The sequence below is a fragment of the Lipotes vexillifer genome, unplaced genomic scaffold, assembly GCF_000442215.2.
Source record: "Lipotes vexillifer unplaced genomic scaffold, Lipotes_vexillifer_v1.1 scaffold756, whole genome shotgun sequence".
NCBI classification, from domain to species: domain Eukaryota; kingdom Metazoa; phylum Chordata; class Mammalia; order Artiodactyla; family Lipotidae; genus Lipotes; species Lipotes vexillifer.
Window position 1 is genome coordinate 2,241,312 of NW_006773042.1, and position 22,619 is coordinate 2,263,930.

The 22,619-nt window shown below is 36.2% G+C and overlaps 1 protein-coding gene across 1 annotated transcript in view; it reads right to left on the minus strand.

The window, feature by feature from the left end:
• Positions 1-22,619, minus strand: part of RNF217 (ring finger protein 217) — a 128,362-nt gene that overhangs the window by 16,534 nt on the left and 89,209 nt on the right. The window contains exon 3 of the mRNA XM_007447976.1: positions 16,353-16,517. Within this exon, the coding sequence (XP_007448038.1) occupies positions 16,353-16,517 (165 nt within the window). The remainder of the gene's footprint in view (positions 1-16,352; positions 16,518-22,619) is intronic.

Sequence of the window (22,619 nt, forward strand, 5' to 3'; positions counted from 1 at the left end):
AACCAGAAAACTACTAGAGCTAATCCATGAATTTGGTAAAGTAGCAGGATACAAAATCAATGCACAGAAATATCTGGCCTTCCTATACACTAATGATGAAAAATCTGAAAGTGAAATCAAGAAAACACTCCCATTTACCACTGCAACAAAAAGAATAAAATATCTAGGAATAAACCTACCTAAGGAGACAAAAGACCTGTATGCAGAAAATTATAAGACACTGATGAAAGAAATTAAAGATGATACAAATAGATGGAGAGATATACCGTGTTCTTGGATTGGAAGAATCAACATTGTGAAGATGACTCTACTACCCAAAGGAATCTACAGATTCAATGCAATCCCTATCAAACTACCACTGGCATTTTTCACAGAACTAGAACAAAAAATTTCACCATTTGTATGGAAACACAAAAGACCCCGAATAGCCAAAGCAATCTTGAGAATGAAAAACGGAGCTGGAGGAATCAGGCTCCCTGACTTCAGACTATACTACAAAGCTACAGTAATCAAGACAGTATGGTACTGGCACAAAACCAGAAAGATAGATCAATGGAACAGGATAGAAAGCCCAGAGATAAACCCACACACATATGGTCACCTTATCTTTGATAAAGCAGGGTGGAATGTACAGTGGAGAAAGGACAGCCTCTTCAATAAGTGGTGCTGGGAAAGCTGGACATGTACATGTAAAAGTATGAGATTAGATCACTCCGTAACACCATACACAAAAATAAGCTCAAAATGGATTAAAGACCTAAATGTAAGGCCAGAAACTATCAACCTCTTAGAGGAAAATATAGGCAGAACACTCTATGACATAAATCACAGCAAGATCCTTTTTGACCCACCTCCTAGGTAAATGGAAATAAAAACAAAAATAAACAAATGGGACCTAATGAAACTTCAAAGCTTTTGCACAGCGAAGGAAACCATAAACAAGACCAAAAGCAACCCTAAGAATGGGAGAAAATATTTGCAAATGAAGCAACTGACAAAGGATTAATCTCCAAAATTTATAATCAGCTCATGCAGCTCAATAACAAAAAAACAAACAACCCAATCCAAAAATGGGCAGAAGACCTAAATAGACATTTCTCCAAGGAAGATATACAGACTGCCACCAAACACATGAAAGAATGCTCAACATCATTAATCATTAGAGAAATTCAAATCAAAACTACAATGAGATATCATCTCATGCCAGTCAGAATGGCCATCATCAAAAAATCTAGAAACAATAAATGCTGGAGAGGGTGTGGAGAAAAGGGAACACTCTTTGCACTGCTGGTGGGAATGTGGATTGATACAGCCACTAGGGAGAACAGTATGGAGGTTCCTTAAAAAACTATGTATAGAACTACCATATGACCCAGCAATCCCACTACTGGGCATATACCCTGAGAAAAACATAATTCAAAAAGAGTCATGTACCAAAATGTTCATTGCAGCTTTATTTACAATAGCCCAGAGATGGAAACAACCTAAGTGTCCATCAACGGATGGATGGATAAAGAAGATGTGGCACATAGATACAATGGAATATTACTCAGCCATAAAAAGAAACGACATTGAGCTATTTGTAATGAGGTGGATAGACCTAGAGTCTGTCATACAGAGTGAAGTAAGTCAGAAAGAGAAAGACAAATACCGTATGCTAACACATATATATGGAATTTAAGAAGAAAAAAATGTCATGAAGAACCTAGGGGTAAGACAGTAATAAAGACACAGACCTACTAGAGAATGGACTTGAGGATATGGGGAGGGGGAAGCGTAAGCTGTGAGAAAGCGAGAGAGTGGCATGGACATATATACACTACCAAACGTAAAACAGATAGCTAGTGGGAAGCTGCTGCAGAGCACAGGGAGATCAGCTCGGTGCTTTGTGACCGCCTGGAGGGGTGGGATAGGGAGGGTGGGAGGGAGGGAGATGCAAGAGGGAAGAGATATGGGAACATATGTATATATATAACTGATTCACTTCGTTATAAAGCAGAAACTAACACACCATTGTAAAGCAATTATACTCCAATAAAGATGTAAAAAAACAAAAAAAACCAAAAAAAAAGTAGAATTAGAATTCAGCTTTCTATTTTCATACAGATTCTACTTAATTATAAGGTGGAAGAATAACAATAAATGAACTGCTACATATCCATCCTATTTTATAACTAAATCAGTACACATCTGCCCACAAGTACTTATCTCCACTTTCACCAAGAATTGAAGGCTTATTTTATTCTTTAAGCAGGAAATGATAACTAAATTAACTGTTATGTATTATTGTTCCCAACAAATAATTTACTCTATGTATAAAATTATTTTAATATATGTATTTGCCTCGATGGCTTTGATATGGGGGGAATCAATTAGAAGAAATAATTATGAGGAAAGTTTTAAAAAATCCCACGAGTAACTCTCAGTTCCTTACTTATCTCACTATACCAATTCTCCATAACACGGGGATTTTTTTAAACATCTTTATTACAGTATAATTGCTTTATAATGTGTGTTAGTTTCTGCTGTACAACAAAGTGAATCATCTATACATATACATATAACCCCATATCCCTCCCTCTTGCATCTCCCTCTCACCCTTGCTATCCCACCCCTTTAGGTGGTCACAAAGCACTGAGCTGATCTCCCTGTGCTATGTAGCTGCTTCTCACTAGCTATCTATTTTACATTTGGCAGTGTATATATGTCCATGCCACTCTCTCACTTCGTCCCAGCTTACCCTTCCCCCTCCCTGTGTCCTCAAGTCAGATTTTCTACGTCTTCGTCTTTATTCCTGTCTTGCCCCTAGGTTCTTCAACACAGGGATTTTTAAAAAGCAAACGTCTACACAAAGCCTTCAAAGACCTCATTAAAAATATGAACCTAGAATTGTTGTCCAATTACAAAATAATTAATATATGGGGGTAAAAATGAAACAATTCCAGAGATGCTAAGACTCCTCTGTTGCTTTTCTGGTACCATGACTTAAGGAAGCACTTCATTAAGTGAATGCGCAAGTCAAGAAAAGACAGTGTTACCACATACCAAAAAAGTTGTAAGAAATTTCAGCGAAAGAGGTGAAAAGCAATCAGTCCAATTTAGAACAGGAAGTCAGCTGGTTTCAAGAACAGCTTCAAAAAAATAACAATGGAATATACACCAAGCAATAAAATTCCTGAGGAGCTAAATATTAAATAACATGAGAAATAAAGTGGTATTTCTATTCCCAATAAGGAAGAAAGAAAAACAGTAAGGACTTTCAGGAAAAACAAAACAAAATGAAAGGCATGTAAGTTCCAGATATGAGGCGTAACAAACTACAGCATGATTAAGTAATTGACAGTGAGCAAAGATGCAAAAGGCATTTTTCCTAGAAGTTGTGATCTCATGGAAAAGGAAATGTAATCTTTGCTCCCTAATTATATGTTCTTGATTATGTAAATACCCAATTGGTTTTCCCATGTTAGAATTATACTTTAGAAATAACAGAAGTACTAAATATTATATTAGAATAGAATGTGAATGTTATTAAATTTGACAATATAAAAACAAAGTTACAGCTTACAGAAAATGGGAAATAGAGAAGTGGAAAGAGTTGTAGGAGGGCTAGATCCTCATATTATCACCTAAAATTGTTAGACTATTAAAACAAGGTTACAGTACATTATTTAAAGGTTAAAGATAATCAAAAGAACTAAAATAATTATCAAAAATTAGAAGGAGAAGAAAGGGAAGGGATAGATAAGCAGAATGAATCCTCGTCTGTCATGTCAAGCATGGTGGCCTCTATTATGGTAAACTACATTGCAAAAAATATATAAGATGATTTCAAAATCATTTGCTATCTCCTGCTATGTTAGCTTTTTAAAGCTAATACTCTAATTGTCCTCCAATGTCCTGGTTTTCTGAGTTATAGGAAATTTCATACATATTTCAGTCTTATGATTGATTTATGATGACAAATTCTTTGAAGAAGAGAGTAGAATACTGTCCGATTCTCATTCCTCACCATAGAGTGTACTACAAATTAGCCCCTAATTTTCTTCCTTCTTCTTTGCCGTACTTCCCTTAGCCCCACACCCCATGTTCTCAGAAATCTCCAGATGTCAGTTTTCCCCTCCTTCCCATTCATCTTTACCCTTTTCCGTCTGTGACTGCACCGCTTAGCCAGCTAATAGCTCAGGTGTCTCCCCATCCTAACAAATCCTTCCTTTAATTCCACATGACCTTCTAGCCTATGATTACTCCCACCCTTCCATTTTAACCAAGCTTCTTAAAAGAATATTTTCACTGCTTTTCTTACCCACCTCTCAATTCTTCCTCAGTTGACAGCAACCCCATGTTACTGCAGTCAAATGTTCTACTGCTGAGCTATATACTGACAACCCCATGTTACTGAAACATCCAGATCAACTGTCTTTCTCCAGGAAACATTCATTCATTCACTCAATAAATATTTATTTGTCCACTGGTTAAAATCTGACATGGCTTCTGCCATTAAGGAGATTTTAGTCTAAGCTGTAGATAGACATAATCAATTCTGCAAATAAACAGACACTCATAAGCTATGAAGGAAAAGGATAAGGTATGAAGAGAATACTTAAGAATCTTGATCTGGTCTAAGGGTCAGAAGAGGCTCCTCTAAGGAAGTGTCAGTTGATCTGAGAAATGAAGATCAAGTTAAGTTCACCGGTTAAGAGGACTTGGAGGTAAGGAGACCATTCCCAGCACAGCATATTCAAGGCACTGTATCCACGAAATGAGAAGCGAGCTGTACTAGCTTGAGTGAGTATTTCTCACTCTCTATTTTAAAACTCTTTAATTATATGTCTCTGCTCAAACCCTCTCCCAGTCGATAAGATCTGAAAGGGCCCAGATCATGTACATCTTGTTTGTTATTTTATTAAAGGGAGTTGCACTGATCCTGTCACATAACATGTTCTCAATAAATATTAAAAGAACAAATGAGTATTACCCATGACCCTCTAATTGCCAAATCCAATGAACATGTTTTTAAGTCTTATCTTATTGTATCTCTCAGTGTCATTTAATCAGTTGACCACTACTTCCCTCTGACCTTCGATATACTCTTGCTTCAGTGACACCTTTTTTCCAGGGGCTCCTCTTACCTCTCTTCGGTTCCTATTTCTTCACTTATCTCTTTTTTTTTTTTAAACATCTTTATTACAGCAATTATAATTGCTTTACAATGGTGTGTTAGTTTCTGCTTTATAACAAAGTGAATCAGTTATACATATACATATATCCCCATATCTCCTCCCTCTTGCGTCTCCCTCCAACCCTCCCTATCCCACCCCTCTAGGTGGACACAAAGCACTAAGCTGATCTCCCTGCGCTATGTGGCTGCTTCCCACTAGCTATCTATTTTACATTTGGTAGTGTATATATGTCCATGCCACTCTCTCACTTCATCCCAGCTTACCCTTCCCCCTCCCCGTGTACTCAAGTCCATTCTCTACGTCTGCATCCTGTCCCTAGGTTCTTCAGAACCATTTTTTTTTTTTTAATTCCATATATATGTGTTAGCATACGGTATTTGTTTTTCTCTCTCTGACTTACTTCACTCTGTATGACAGATTCTAGGCCCGTCCACCTCACTACAAATAACTCAATTTCGTTTCTTCACTTATCTCTTAATCCCGTCCATGAATCACCACTTTGCACATACTCTTTGGGTGATCTCTTCCACACTCAAATGGCTTCAACTTCCCTCCGCTGGATCTCATTTCCTAATTTCCACTGCAGACCTGGCTCTTGAGCTGCAGTCATGTAGCAACTGGTTGGGGGTCATATGCACCTGTATGCCTTACAGCCATTTCAAAGTCAAATAAGCAAAACCAAACTCATAACCATTCCAAGGCTCCCTAGCCCAACAACAAGAAAACTAAGTCCATCTCCATGATTTTATCACAGTTTATGGTATCACCATCTATTTAGATACTCAAGCTAAATACCCTGTTGTTATCCTCTTCTCACTTCTCACCTCCAGCCATTGAACAAAATCAGACAATTTTAGCCACAAGATATTTATCGAATACTTCTCCTCTTCTCCAGCCCTTGACCATTACCTTAGCTCATACAATCATCCTTTCCTTCTAGATGTCTACAATTACCTTCATATAATCAACAGCAACCAACCTAAAATATAAATTGGTTACCACCATTCCCTTGTTTATAACTTTTCAGTCTGGAGGATGAAATCCAAGTTTCTTAACATTGCATGCAAAGCCCAGGCTTCTGTTTGTTTCTACAGCCCCACCTTTCACCACTTCCTTCTGTGAACCCTACTCTAAGGGAACCACAAAGCGCTTGTGGCTCTGGTACACAGCACTAATTTCCTGGCTCTGTGCCCTGTCCTTTAAGTGTAATACTCCCCCTCCTGGATACCTTTCATCATGCCAAATCCACCCAATAATCCTCAACAACATAGCTCTCCCTGCTTTCCCTGAGATGAACGGAGATGTCCCCTTTACCATGAACTCTCTTATAATACTCTACGCAAAGCCCTGCTAAAGTGCAACAGTGTTCTATCATCTTCCGTGTAACCACTGCGTCTCCCCTTCTGTGGGTTTCAAGAGAAAAAGGACCATGCTGTACAGAGCATATAATGGATTCTCACTAATAGTACATATAAGGAGGAAAGAAAAATGACATTCCTAAACAGTGCCCAGAACTGCTCTAAAGGCACAAGGTACCTCAAGGATCAAAACAGATCACTATCCCTGCTCTCATGATGCAAAATATATCCACTATTTTAAATAGTGATAAGCAATATGGAGCTATGGAAAAAAATAAAGCCTATAAGGAGCATATTACCTATTGAGGTAGGGGAAAGTGATTACTGAGAAGCTGAATTTTGCTCAAAGACATGAAGGGAGAGAGCTGGGTGTGTAGATATCTGGGGAAAGAATATTTCAAAGGGTAGAGCAGGCATGGACACCCTGAGAAGGAAACATGCCTCATGTTTTTGAAGCACAGCCAGGAGGGTGGTGTGGCTGGAGGAGGGTGAAGGAAGTAGGAGATGAGGTCAGAGGAATAATGGGGTGTGGGTGTGAGCAGAGTGTGATGGGGCACATGGTCACTGTAAGGACTAGCTTTTGCTTTGTGTGAGATGGGAGCCATGGAGGATTTTGAGCAGGGGGGTACGTAATCTGCCTTAGGTTTAGCAGTCTCGTTCTGGCTGCTGGGCTGCTGGGTTAGGAACGTTGTGAAGAGTAAGAATCCAGTCAGGAGGCTATTGCAAAAATCTTAGAGGGAGAAAAGATGATGTCCTGTACTGGATTAGTGACAGCAAGGGTGCTGAGATGGTGTCAAATTCCACATATATTTTGATGGTACAATCTACAAAAGTTAATGACTGACAGTATGTGTGGGTGTGAGAGAAAGAGGTCAAATTTGTGACTTGAGCAGCTAGAAGGTTGCAGTTACCATGTACTGAGATGGAGAAACTATGAGAAAGCCCATCTTGGGGACAGGAGAGTGCACCGTGCTGGAGAAGCTCACTAAGGCAAGTGAAGACATTGCTTAGGAATTTGGATATAGACCTTTTCTCATAGTTCTCCAAACTTTGTTGATCTGCCTACTAATTGCTGCTACCAGCAAAACTTGTATTCTGTTTGGAATTCTAAGTTGAGTTTGCTGCAGAAAGAAAAAGCAATTCTTAAAGCATGAAATCAAATGAAAAGAAAAATAAATGAACCATCTTAGAAAGCTTTAGATCCTTTAGCAAAACTGGCCCCATAGGTATCCAAATGGAAAATGGGCAGATTTTTACTCAATTATTCCCTGTCTACACAGCTCATTGGACTTCATTCCTCTCAGAAGCCCTCTTCTCTAACAGAGGCTCTCCACAGGGGCTCTCAGGCCCCTGGAGATGCTTCAGAATTTCTTTGGTAGGGAAATGTTCAGTTGTCACAAAGGTGGCTGATACTGGCATTTCGGGCTGTTCTTCAGTGTTTGGGACATCCCACACAGAAGAGAATTAGGTTCCACCCATACAATTTTCTGACACACCAGACATTCATATAGGTGAAAATCTCTTTATAAATATCTGAACATGTTACCTAACTTCATTTTATATATAAACGCAAAATAATGTTTGTATGGTTTTACTAGATAATTTTTTAGTTACTGTATAACTACGGTGTAAACTGAGAAAGAGTGATTGTATTTAGAATCTAACTTCATTTTATATATAAGCCCCAAAGAGGTATGTATGATTTTAATGTATCTTGAATTTTCTAGCAATAAAATTGTATACATTCATATGTACATATGCATACATATAAAAGCATACATATATATACACACATATATATACATATACACTAATTTTGTCCTCATTTTAAAATGTCAGATAAAAAGGATAGCTATTGATAATATTTAAGCTTCACTTCATGGTTTCTTAAATCCAAATTTTGCATTTTAAATGGGTTCAAAAATCTGACTGCTGGGGCTTCCCTGGTGGCGCAGTGGTTGAGAGTCCGCCTGCCGATGCGGGGGACACAGGTTCGTGCCCCGGTCCGGGAAGATCCCACATGCCGCGGAGCGGCTGGGCCCGTGAGCCATGGCCGCTGAGCCTGCGTGTCCGGAGCCTGTGCCCCGCGACGGGAGAGGCCACAGCAGTGAGAGGCCCACGTACCGCAAAAAAAAAAAAAAAAAAATCTGACTGCTACTTTTTGTCTTTTAATGTCATGGTACCTGAACATCTACATGTTGAAATACATATTATTTCATTATATTTGCACTTATTTTTATTCTATATTACGAGGACAATATATTGATTTTTAATGAAATGTTATATGTACTCACATTATACATTTAATCTCAGACAGTAAACAAATATTGAAGTTATTAGTCATAAAAATGGGGCATTGGATGAAATACAGTTTATATCCTATAAAATATCTGTCACCAAACAATCAGGCTCTTCTCACAACTCAGGTCTAGGTTTTGGCACTTCAAGAAAACAGTAGCAGTGATAACCACTGCTTTAAATTTAGTGATTTCAAGCAATCTGGAGAGTTAAAGTGGGTAATTAGTGGTCAAGGAGAAGCTATTTTATTTTCTACAACGGGCACTATTTAAAAGCAGTCACCAGCTGCTGAACATACTTTTGCAGAGACGTGTGAAGTGCTACAGAATTGCAGGATTATCTACAAAATCCAACATTAATACCCTAAGTTCTTTCCTCAGTAACTATAGGCTCTATAGCTATAGTTCAGATATAAGAGCCCACAGACAGGGTTTGTGCTAATCTGATGTGAACAGCAGCAAATTAATCTTTTCTCTGAATCAATACATTTTTGCCAAAAGCATCCCATTACAGGATTTTAAGAGAATAAAATATCTGAAAGGAAATATTTTGACAAGCAAATTCCTTTAATTCCAAATTCTCAATAAATTATGGATGAATATAATGTACTTTCCCCTGCCTGCCTTTTGGTTCAGTTACTTAACCTCTCTGAAACTGTTTCTATATCTTTAAGTGGTGGTAATTACCCCTTTCTCACAACTTTCTTTTGAGATTTAAATGAGACAACAAATGTAACTCACATACTATTGAACCTATCATTTTATTATTACTGTGAAACACCTTAAAGTTTTATCAAAAGGCATTTAACAGTTAAGATTTGGATGGCACATCAGAACTTAGCATCTTAGTATCACATCTGAGGATTTGATGAGAGAATATGCGTGTAAAACTGCAATGGAGAGTAATATGTAGTAAATATCAGTACAGGTAGATAGTACTGCCATTATTATTACTGTGCTAACACTACAAAGAAAGACAGAGCGTTGTACAAAGGCATTTTTATGAATAAAATAAAGCTGGCATATTAGATAGAACTCAGCACTCCCTGTTCATATCTTGGCATTTCTTAAAAAAAAAAAAAAAGTGACTGTCCTGCCTCGTAAAAATAGGATATATGTTGACCTTGGAATAAAATAAATGACTTAATTACCCTTAATTCATAAATCACATTACTTATATATTAGCCTATGAAAATGTATAACTTCCTAATTAATTATCCCTATTCAATGTTTTGTAAAATGTCCTAACTAGAGATGTTATTATTTATATGAGAAAAATTAAAGTGGTCAGCTGCATGTCATCTAGTTGGCTATGACTATATTTGTACCACATTATATAAATGTTTATATAAGTATTTCTCTTATCTGACATTAAGCAAGAAGGTAGTTTGGGGTAGGGATGTTTGAGGAATTCCCCTTTAATTTTCCAAATTATGAAAAGCTAACCATTTTGAGAAATATTAATCACAACTTTGCTTTAGTAAGCCCAGTATTCTTAGAAACATTTAACTTTTACCTGAGGAAGGAAAAAGAAAATGTAACAGTCAAATCCTTAGAGGTTGCATAGGCAAACAGAGATGTGTAAGCAGCTCCAGAAAGCTGTGATGTTAGAGTCCTTCTGTTCTCTTGTTAGGTTTTATTTATTTTTACTCAGGAAGTATTTCCAACATTTAAAATTTAAAGATGATAGTGTAACAGACATGCATGGATTTACCACTGATATTTAATAATGTTAACATATTAAAATATTTCTTTCAGAAATATTTTTGAAGAGATAAAACTTTCTTTATATACTGCCTTTTTTATAAAATTGTTTCTTAACTTTAACTTCCTGCTGGCTTTAAACTGGCTCGCCTCAAATTATTGGGTGAAAGGGCCTGAAGGTGTGTCTAGCTCTCTTTTGAAAGTACGTATGTTAAAAAAATATACTCAGAGGGCAGAAATCTGGCCTTTGTCGAGTTTTGAATGTTAAAACCCCATTTTAAAAAACATTTTAAATAGAAAAGCATGATATAGCTAAAAGATAAAACCTGGTTAACTAACACTAATTGACTAGTACTAAACCTTTTGAGGAACAATCAGAAGACTGGATCATTAACCATTCTTACAGAGTTCTCATTCACATTCCTGAAGGTTCATGATTGTTTTTATCTTTAATGATGCTTATTATAATATTAGACAATAATATTAGAGATTTCTAAGTCTTCTAAAATCTAAAATTGTTCAGGCCTTTAGAATCATCCAGCTGGGGTTTGCTATGACCTAACACACATTTATTAATAAACTAAAATAAATAATAAAAAGACTTTCGGGAGTTCCCTGGTGGCCTACTGGTTAGGATTATGGGCTTTCACTGCTGTGGCCAAGGTTCAGTCCCTGATTGGGGAACTGAGATCCTGCAAGCCGCGCACAGTGCTGCCAAAAAAAAAAAAAAAAAAAAACTTTTTATAAAGTATGCGTTGAACAATAAAATTATAGGTGGTTGCCATTTTCTGGAAAAAAGGAAATGATAAAATAATTTCTTTGTTTTTTGCTTTGAATTTAGTTAGTGGGGTATTACTGTACCATTTATAGAACTATCAATGTATACTTTGGAATAGTTTAAGTATTTCAGGCTTTCAAATGATAACATATATTAAAAAAATTTGCACTTAATATTGTTTCCAAAATTTTTCATGAACAATTTAAAGTATACAAGTGAAATTGCTTACAACTGCTTACTTATTTGTTTTGTATTGTATAATCTCATGTTTGTTAACTTTTAGGTGTGCATCTCACTTTTCATTTTCTTTGACTTAACAATTTTTTTTCTTATTAACTCAGTTTAGTATCTAATCTGTGCTATAAGACACAAGTCTCAAATGAATTTTTGCATAAAACTGAACAAATATTCTAATACCTCCAACAAAATTTAAATCTGCTATTTGCTTTAAATTTAATTTAAAATTATCAGGAACTAGATTTAGTCTCGTGGTAACTATTTTCCAGATAGACATTTTAAAATTAGCATATATTTCTGGTAGGTTAAGAATTTATACAAAATAGAAGGCACATTTTTAAGATAAAAATTGGTGTCTCACAAGTGACTGAAGAATACTATGAATTAAGGAAGCAATGAGACTCAAAAAAAATGGCTAAGAAAAGTTGATCTTACTATGCTACTATTAATTTTTCATAAAAATGTCCTATAAATGACTTCCATAAATGCTTGTATATTTTTACCCTAGTATTAAAAAAACACACTTATGAATAAGTATCTTGATTGTATATGGGAAAAAAATGTTTTAATACTCATTCTGATTGTCTGCCAAAATTCAATTATAAATAATAATTTTGATTTCTCAGCTTAAGTCAAATCTCTTCATAATACTATACCATCTATTAAACTGATCTTTCCACTTGAGATAAAGATAAAAACTCATTACAGGATAAATAGTAATTATAAGCTAATGAAAGAAAAGTTGGTTTATTTGGAATACTAACTGAAATAATGAATTGATTATCAAACCTTGTATGGATGGGAAAATTTTACAAAAGCATAATCATTTAACACTCACCAGTACAAGCACAGAATTTAGCAGCTACAAGATTAGGGAGCTCAGAAAAGAGCTCTTATATATATTAATTTCACATATGTTTAGAGAAAAATTACAAATCAGTGGGTAGGGGGACACATTTAGATTAGACGCTATTAATTTGGAAAAAATTAGTGTATGTATCCAATGCATAATAAACATCAAAATAAGTAATGGGTAGATCAAAGAGTTAAAATATTTAGAAATTAAATACGAAAAAGAAAGAAAATAGACCATTTATCAAGCTTCTGGATGATAGATAACTTTTTAGGCTTAGGAGTAAAACATTTATAAAAGATATATAAATATAAATATATGCACATATCATATATATGTGTGTGTTTATGTGTGTGTGTTCTTTTTTTCCAAAAATAAAAAGAATGATATATTTGGTCAAACACAAATTTTTAAAAATTAAAAAAATGCACATACATAAATTAAGTTTAAAAAAAATTATCACTGATATAAAAGACAGTAATAAAAGATAGGAGAAAATATGTCAGAAAAGGAATTAATATTTTCAAATAGAAAATAGAGAGCTCATATAGTTTGATAATAAAAAATATCCCCAACCTGACCCAAACAAGTGGGCAAAGGATATGAACAGATAATTCAAAAAGGGGCATTCCAAACTCAAAAATACATGAATTTGTACTCAATCTAAAAGCAAACAAGACAATTCAAAATATAAGAACAAAATATTTTTAAAGTATTAAATATGCATTTAAAAATACTTGAAATGCTAATAAGAAATGATCATACAGAAATAGGTTCTCAGATTTTTCTGGTGGAATTATAAATTGTTTCAGTCTTTTTAGAAAGCAAATTGGCACTATGTACCAAATACTGAAAACACTGATATCCTTTAACCTAGTAATTCTGTCTTCAGGAATATATGCTTTTAAGGGTCCAAAATATGGAAAAATACATATTCAAGATGAATATCAATACATTATTTATAATATATAGATATTTTTTTAAAAACCCCGAACCCCAACAAAGCCAGCTTTGGTAATAATAGCAGAAGGATATTTAAGCAAATATCACTTAGTTAATAAATGTTACAAAAACTATTTAGTAACATAAGAAAGGTTTGACATGTTAAATGGAAAAACAAAGCATATCAAATTATCCCCATATTACAATTCTAGTTTTTTTAAAGCTACTTAAATAGGGGAGAGACCGAGGAGACACTAATATGTTAACAGTGAGTATACTGGAGTGGCAGGATTCTGGTGAGTTCTTTCCCTCTCTTTTCCAAATTTCTATCATATGTTATATGACATTTATGAACAAAACAATCATTTAAAAATCAAAATAGGGCTTCCCTGGTGGCGCAGTGGTTTAGAGTCCGCCTGCCGATGCAGGGGACACGGGTTCGTGCCCTGGTCCGGGAAGATCGCACATGCCGCGGAGCGGCTGGGCCCGTGAGCCATGGCCGCTGAGCCTGCACGTCCGGAGCCTGTGCTCCGCAACGGGAAAGGCCACAACAGTGAGAGGCCCGCGTACCACAAAAAAAAAAAAAAAAAAAAAAAAAAAAATCAAAATAATTATTAAAATTATGAATCAATCTAAGCAAATACACCTGTGCAGGGTACATAAATATACTTTGGTCACAACAAAATTTTAAACATATTTGATCATTATTGAAAACATATTCATATGAAAATATATGATAATTCTTTTGTTCACCTGGAAGCATTGTGTGAAATTTTTTTCATAAATTCCTAGCATCTTCCTTTTTCATATTTATAAATTTTAAAAGATTATTTATAAAAATAAAGCCTTGGAATATAAAATATTAATACACTGAATAACATCTCCTTGTGGATTTCTAGTATTAGAGAGGCTTCATGGGCAACAATATAATTTTATGGTCCAAAAACAATGACAAAAAAATCACAATTAAGAAAGTGCAAAACTTTAAAGTCATATGCTTATAAAAGCCCTGAAACTATTTGTATTCAAAACGAGTCATAAAATATGACTTAAACTGACCTAAATTTTATGGAACCTGGATCTCACCAGCAAGTAGATTCTCCACTACAAGGTAGTCATGTAAACTCATTCCAGGGTTCTTTGGCTCCTTTCCCTTCAGCTGTTTAAAAGGTAGTTCATTTTCAAACCTCAACCTTTTAGCTATTATTTCGAAAGAGAACCAGCATGTATGCGTCCTCTTAGCTGTTTATCTATATTTGTAAAACCTGTGGGAGCTGTTAGTGCATTCAGTAAATTCCTTACAGCTGGGTGCTTTTTCTTTCAATACATCGAGTTCATTTAATGTTAGATTGAGGGATTACAGTAACAAATGTATGTTTTTATGTATTACCTCAACTCATTCAGAAAATCCCTAACATATAATGCTGCAGTAGTCCTCATTTAGCGCTCATTCTTAGAGCCAGGCCAATTGGTAATTGTTTCACAGCTTTCCAGAGAGATATAAAGTATACTTAAGAACAAAGTGTCAAGCAGAATGACTTAAAACAGCGCTCCTGAATTCCTACTGGCCTTTATTTAGTTTGAAACTGAGCAGTACCTCTGAGTAAATTGGAAAGGCAACAGCAAGGGGGAAAGGCCTCATCTTCCCATTGTTCTTCAATGGGTAAAAAATAAAAATCTACGGAGCAATTGATGCAGTGATCTGAAGCAGCCTTACTAAAACACCACTGTAAAGCAATTTTACTCCAGTAAAGATGTTTAAAAAAAAAATCAAAGGGATAATTGTAAATGAATTTGCCTTCTACATGGAAAACAAAGAAAGCTTTAACTCAAACATCTGTAGACGTCACTTTTAAGAGCCAGGCCATCTAAACTATTTCAAAAATTTCTTCCAATTGCTAAGAACATAACATGTTCCAATTGCTAAGAACATAACATGTATTTCAGGCAATGCTTTACTTACTATACACATAAACTAGTATGTGAATTTGGTGTAGTGAATCTGTGCATTATATTTATTCTCATTTATAGGCTTCAGAATATACTTCTACTACCTCAAGCTGCATTCACATGATTAATTTAAAAAATTTTCCTGATAATTCAAATTTCATTTATGTTGGTGCTAAGTCTCCTGGAAGGAATTGCAAAATTATTCTTGAAAGAAAATTAGGCCCGGTTTAGACATGATAATCAAAAATAAATTTGGCACAAAATGGAAACCACACATGGTGGAGTGTACATATGCATTTACATACATATAATTTTCTAAAGTGAGCTTTAAAAAAAAAAAAATTTCCAACTTCAACAGACCCCTATCCTGTAAGAGTCAAATCCAAAGTTTTCTGGCTGGATTTACGCGCTGATTTGTCTATAGGAGATCGCTCCCTGGCTGTCTGCATGGTTGACTTTCAACATCTAGGTCTCTGCTCAAATGCCTGCTAACTCTTGATTACTTGCATAATCATCAAGAGAAAACTGAAAAATGGGATTCATAAAGTCCTGATTTTAGCTCTTAGCTTCTACATCACCAGATTTACAAAAAGGGAAATGACCAGTTTAATGTAATCCTAAAGTGATAAGCAATGGCAGAGGGGAAAAATCCCAAAGGATTACAAGGATTCAGAGCCTACCTAATTGAGACGTGATTATAGTACATGTTGGCAAACTAGAAATAATACTTTATATCATTTTCATATGAGCTTTTTCCTGTACACATATCTCCATTTTTAAATGGAAAATTAGAATTTTGAAGTTTAAGATCCATATTTATACATAGCCCCCTTAAATTCTGAAATGTAAGAATATACATTGCTTATATATAAAAATCTTCATTTTAGTTACGTAATGTAATTACTCTTCTAAAATGAAACAGCAAATATTCTTTTTCTCTACGTCTGCATTAAGAAAGTTATACAGAGACTTCACTTCAATATTGTAAATAGTATCGTTCAGTGATAGCCAGCTGCACGTGTTTGTTTCCTTCCCTCCCAAAGGTTGTCTCACCTTGCACTTTGGACACTTCTGGGCGTTCCTCTGCCCATGCTCAATTTCGCTGGCCCAGTGACGCAATAATTTGTCTCCTTTTTTGTACTCCTTGCAGTTAACACCTTCATGCCAAGGAGAGTGGCACTTAAAACACCAGACGAATTGGCAAGTGGGGCACTGGATCTGCATAAGGAAAAGTAATATTAAGTACTAGTAGATATATTAAATTGTCTTAAAAGATAAGAATGGTGATGCTTAGGGAAATTAGCTAAAAGGTTATAATTGGTCCAAATTTAAAATACCTCCCCCTGTACAAAACTGAAACTAGAATAAGATATGACTGTTCTGTTATTAAAGGAGGAAAGAATTGCTTTGGCATGGGTGATTTGACTGTTTGTAGACCACACTAGAATTAAACCCTTCGGATATTCTGGAAATCAATTTGGCCGTAAGAAAAACCCCTAGATTGAAGCACAGAGTAAAATCTGAAGGCTCACAATGCCCCAAATCCACGCTCAGGCTTCTGCCCTTGAACTCGCCTGTCCCTTGAACCAATTTTCCAGGCATTTCCATCGCTCTTCTTACCAATGGCTTCATTCACTTTTATAAAATCAAAGCTCCACAGATGCTTCATCAAATGAAAAATGCACTAGCAAATAAACTACTATACCAGCATTTGCTATGATAATGGCTATCCATGGTTTGCTATTAATCTAAGGGAGGTTAATTATAAAAATAATATAAAGGATCTTATTAGAAATATATACGTATGGTGGTCCTGTGGCCTGTACCCTAGGAAACCATCAGAAGATGTCTTCGTATGTTCACCATGTGGAGGTGTATGTGAAAATGCATGTGTATGTTTTGAAAATATCTGTCTTCCACTTGACATGAAAGACACTTTATCTGACTTCCTGTATTTTGAATAACAGTGCAGCATCCCATTCTGTCACCATATTTCTGGTCCTTACTCTCTAAGAACATGAGCATAACTTGACTTTCCCAGTTCTGTTTGATTAAAGTGAATTAATAAAATGTCTCACTATAAACAACTGACTATTCTCTGTGCTCCTGCAAATTACTTCACTGAGCATGATTGAATTTACTGACTACACTTTGAAGATTAGTTAGAATTTCTTTTGGTAAATTGTATACAATATCACTACTTTCTTTTTTGGAAAACCACTTTTTTGACAATGGTGGTTCCAATCTATAGATTAACTGAGTGGCAATTACAATCAGCTCTTATGTTTATACCTCAAAGCACGGCAGTATTCATCTATGTCAAGAATAGATAATGTTATTCCTATGCAAATATGAGTAACAAAAATACTTTCTCTTTTACTTTATATCAAAACAAAATAGTATTTTGTCATAAAACTCTAAAACTCTTCACGTTTATTTATTAAAATGCTGTTATATGGTAATGTTTATACTGCTGCATAACACGCATAATTTATCTTTATCAACAAAATAATGCTGTAAAGTCGATATGAACATCATAAGTTTACAGATGAGGAAACTAATGCTCACAGAGATTAAATAACTTGCCCAAAGAAACATAGCAAGTAAAGTTGTCTGACTTCAAGGCCAGCCTTCTTTTCATTGTGCCAAAACAATTCCTCATACTAAACAGCATTCTTGCTTTGATGACTGAAAACCAAAGTGTAAAAGTCAAAGAAGGTCATGTGGTTAATCTATTCAGTAAATCAGAATTCTATATGACTATCAACATAAGGTGAATTTTGAAAATCCCTTTCAAGATTTTACTCCCATAAATTAGGAGACCCCTTGTTTGTTTTTTTTTAAAAAGGATGATACTATTTAGTCATTTAAAATAGCCATTTTTGCCTTTTCTGATCATTAAAGTTAAAATAAGTTATTTTTAAAGTAAGAAGAATGAGTCGAAGTGGGTAAACTCCAGATAATAAAGCAATGTAAAAAGATCACTTAAAACAATGAAGAATACATGTGAATATCACATTGGGGCCTACGTGAATGTAATTTTTGAATGTAATGAATGAAACGGGGAAGTCGAAAAGACTCACTTTTCCTCCTGCTTCTGCCACTACGTCAGAAGGGCTGGAATGTTTAATTCCGTTCTCTCCCATTAGACATTATACATAATTCTAAATTACTGAACTCTAGCATTGTTAAATTAAAAAAAAAACAAACCTCTTTGGTTTTCAATCAGTCTTAGATTATACTTATGAAATGAATAGTAGAAGAATGACTGTAATGGGGGCTTTGAAACTGGGATTAACTCAAAGGATGTCAGGCATTATAATGCTTCAAGGATCTCTGTGACCAAGTGCTGAACTATCATATCTATGGATCTCTAATGAAGACAATTAGAAATGTAGGTTCTCCTAAGAATGATAAGGAATCCAATACTCGGTGTCCTTCCCAGGGACTCTGGCTTCCAACTTCACATAATAAACAACTAAGTTTCACTGCCGACCCTCACAGACAACACAGACTTGGTTGCAAACTATGAAAGGAGTTTTGCAGCAAGCTCTCAAGTGAAGATAAATAATTTAAATTCAGACTCGCCTGCTTACTGTCTCACTGAAAACATTAAAATAACTACTGCCTTGCTTTGGATTAAAATAATACAAGGACTAATCACCAATCCCAACCACCTTGTTATTCAAAGACTGCACCTGAATTGTTTAAATACTGACTTTTTGGTTTGAAGATGCCTTATTCATTCCAACCGTAACCATATTCAAAATTGTAGACATGAACACTGCATCTTCCTCCACACGAAATGCCATCTCACAGCCACAGCCCTCCCACACAGAGTGCCTGCCTCCTGAGTCATGTTCACACAGAGGTCACCACACTCTACGCTGGCTACTCAAAGTGTAGCTGGGGAAGCGGCGGCATCAGCAACACTTGGGAGCTTGTTGGAGACAAAGAATTCATGTCACACCCCCGACCTACTGAACCAGAGCCTGCATTTTCGTCCCCATGTTAAAAGTCTGAGAGCATTGCTCTATATCATGTGACCCCACAGCACTGGCCACAACTGATTACACCAGGGATGAGTCCCCAGGCTAAAAGCAGGGATCTACTTGTGGGCAAGAAGCCTACGACGTGGCTGGCAGGAGCTTTGGGCAGAGCATGTTCTTTGTTGAACAGAGATTAGCCAAGACAGATTTTCTCTCTTGAGGAATGAAAAAGGGATACACATGTACTCTACCTTGGCTGCAGAGGCAAAGAGAGAAAAGCTAAGTGAACACAGTGCAGATCACTGGAGAAGGGAACAGCAGTCATTTTCACTTCTAGTAACACAACAGAGGGGCTCTCATGTCCTCAGAGCTAGTGTCTGGTTCTCCACGAGGCCCGCCTGGGTGGCAGCTGAGACTGCTTTCTTGCCCTTCTTACTATTTCCCGTGCAACCTTATAGTAAAACACGTTAAGTGAGGGGGCTTGAAAGACAGCAAAGCTCTGCTTCTTGTAATTGGAGAAGGTCCAGTGAACACAATCTATCTATTGAAATCTTAACCAGATGAAACGCTACTTGCTCCAAGATGTCTTCCCTATTTCTCCCAACCAGATTCAGTATCTTGCAGAACTTACATTACAGCTACATTACACATAGCTATCTAATCTCCCTAACAGCCTACAGGTTCACTGAGGGCAAAGGCTGCTTCTCATTCACTCTGTGTTTCCTGAGTTAAGCAACACAGAACTTGTGGCACATGGTAGGCACTCAGTAAGTTCTTTGTAAAATGAATTATTTTGCACAGAGCAAGTACTGCATATTGGCTAACATTACATGAATTCCAGGAAAACCCAACACATCTAATTGATGACCAGTGGCTGAGATGGTATCATTGCTTCTTAGATTACCAAATGATGTTTACTAAATATTTTACCCACGTAACATTTTACTGAACATCATGATTAATGTGCAAACTCTGCTACAAGAGGCAAGGCTACAAGTGTTTCAAAAATAAAGTTATCAGAGTTAGGAATCTTGACTAACTTGTTCTATAATCCATGAACGATAAAAGAACCTCATATTACATTTTTTTTTTACTTTTGAATTCCCTTAGTTTTTCTAGAATTCTGGGCTACAGTGACACTCAGATGACAAATTAAACCAAACCACTTGCCTGAAGCAAACGGTATTTTCTCTTGACAGTTCATCATGCCAATAAAGAAATAACCCACATAACAGAAACAGAATTCAAAACCAAAGAGCACGCCAAATAAGTCTTTTCTTGCCTAAATACTATACACTCCTATACTCATAATTATTTTAAATAAATCACAAAATGATTACTTATCAAACTCAAAATATTAGACAACATCCATGTATAAATGTAGCACTGCCAATATGAATTAACTCGATTTTCCAAGAAGAATCTGCTTTATTAGAAATTCAGAGGAAGACAAATACTCAAGAATGAAACATGCATCAATTCATTTGCCCATTCAACAGATATTTATTGAGCACCTTCAAGTAACAGATACTGAGTGAACTGATTTTAGGCACATCAAAAAGAATGAAAATACTGTCCTCAAAAAAATTACTGAAGGCAGATAGATATAATAAACCCCAAGAGCTATAAAACCACGTAACAACTGCTAGAGTAGACGCTTGGACAAGAGGGTGCCACGAGAAATGTGCTTCAGGGAAGGCTAAAGAGTAGAAGTCAGAGAGAATATGGCCTTGGAAGATAAGTGGGATGTCACTGGGACAAGTGACAGGATAACACTTCAGGCAGAGTCCAGCCTGAGCCACCATCGAGGCCTGAGAGCACACGGTGCATTGGGGAAATAGTAAGTGCTCCAGTGGGGCCCGAACAGAGGTGTCACTTCAGCTGGGTCAACCCTGAGCCTTGCAGACGTGCCCCAAAACAGGGTCCAATTAGTCTTACATTAAGGTTCCTATACTCCTGATGTGTCTTTCAAAACACACTGTGGTCCAGAAACTTCTTATACGAACCGTATAGAACTTACGGCTGTCTGACTAGCATGTCCTAAAGAAACTGATCAATATACATGTAAATAATCACGACATCTTGTAGTTATAAAAAGTTTTGTAACAACTTAAGGAGGTTTTCTTGAAGAGACGAAGACTGTGAGGGAGTGCTGGGTATTACAGAGAGGAGAAAAGAAGTCTCTCATGCATGACCTCAAATACTTTCAAGGAAGCACGATCTGCTCCCTTATAAGATCAAATCCTAGAGCAAGAGTGGCAGTGGGGGAAGGTTCCCCAAGTGGGAAAGATGACTTGACTTCTTGCCTTGATTTTATTCCCTAAGATTTTACCTCCTACTTGGGAACCTCTCCCTGAATGTAGTGCCAATAACACATGGGCTTCAGGAGGCACTGCTCCCTAAACATAGTCCAAAGGTGGTCAAGTGAGCCTTCCCTTAATTTCTTACAGCATAGCTTAAACTAAACTGGAAAATGAAAGGGAAACTTTCCTAAAGGTTGGGGACCAAATAAGGACAAGAATGCATAGTAACTCATGACAAGATAACCTAAATGGAGATAGAGTGTTTATTCATATAAATAACCTTACCGACATCCCTCTTATGGTTTCCAGGCTCCTTTTACATGTGCAACACACTATTTATTGCACAATACATTCACTTCAATACTAGCTTTTATGTTCGACGGAGAGGCGTGCTTTTCTAGAGCAGAGTATATCGGAACTTGGGAATATGGGGGTTTTGTTCTTTGAAAAGAGTCCTTCCCCTCTCCCTAATTTGAGAATCACTGTTCCATACTAACCCATCTTGCTTGTATTGCCAGGAATCATCTTTAAGCACTTATAGACTCTTCCTCTAAACCTAGAGAGTAAGGCCCAGAGGAATATCTGAGTCTACTTCTTCCACCTCTTCACAGATGAATATAAAGTGTACTGGAAGATTCTGCTCTGATTTGCATAACCCAAATTCACTAGCCAGAGCAGGATGGCATCATCCTGTTTTCAAAAGGACAGCTATTCTGAACACAACACAAAAGGCGAACATCTCACAGAGATACCCACGGAAAGAAGCAAGAGGCCTTTAAGTACAGAGTGTACGTGAGAAAATGGGAGTATTCTCTGTAGCCAATAGGTGAAGCACGAGAAAGAGATCTCAGCCTGAAGGTAACAATGAATCTTTCAAAATGGAAGGGAATGATTCTATAAGTAGCAAGTTCCCTAACAATGGAAGTGTTCAGTGTCTGAATGGTCACCTGGTAGGCATTTAGACTAATGCATGGGGTTCCCTTACAGTTCGGAGATGGCAAATATGGAAAAGTAGAAATACAGAGTAA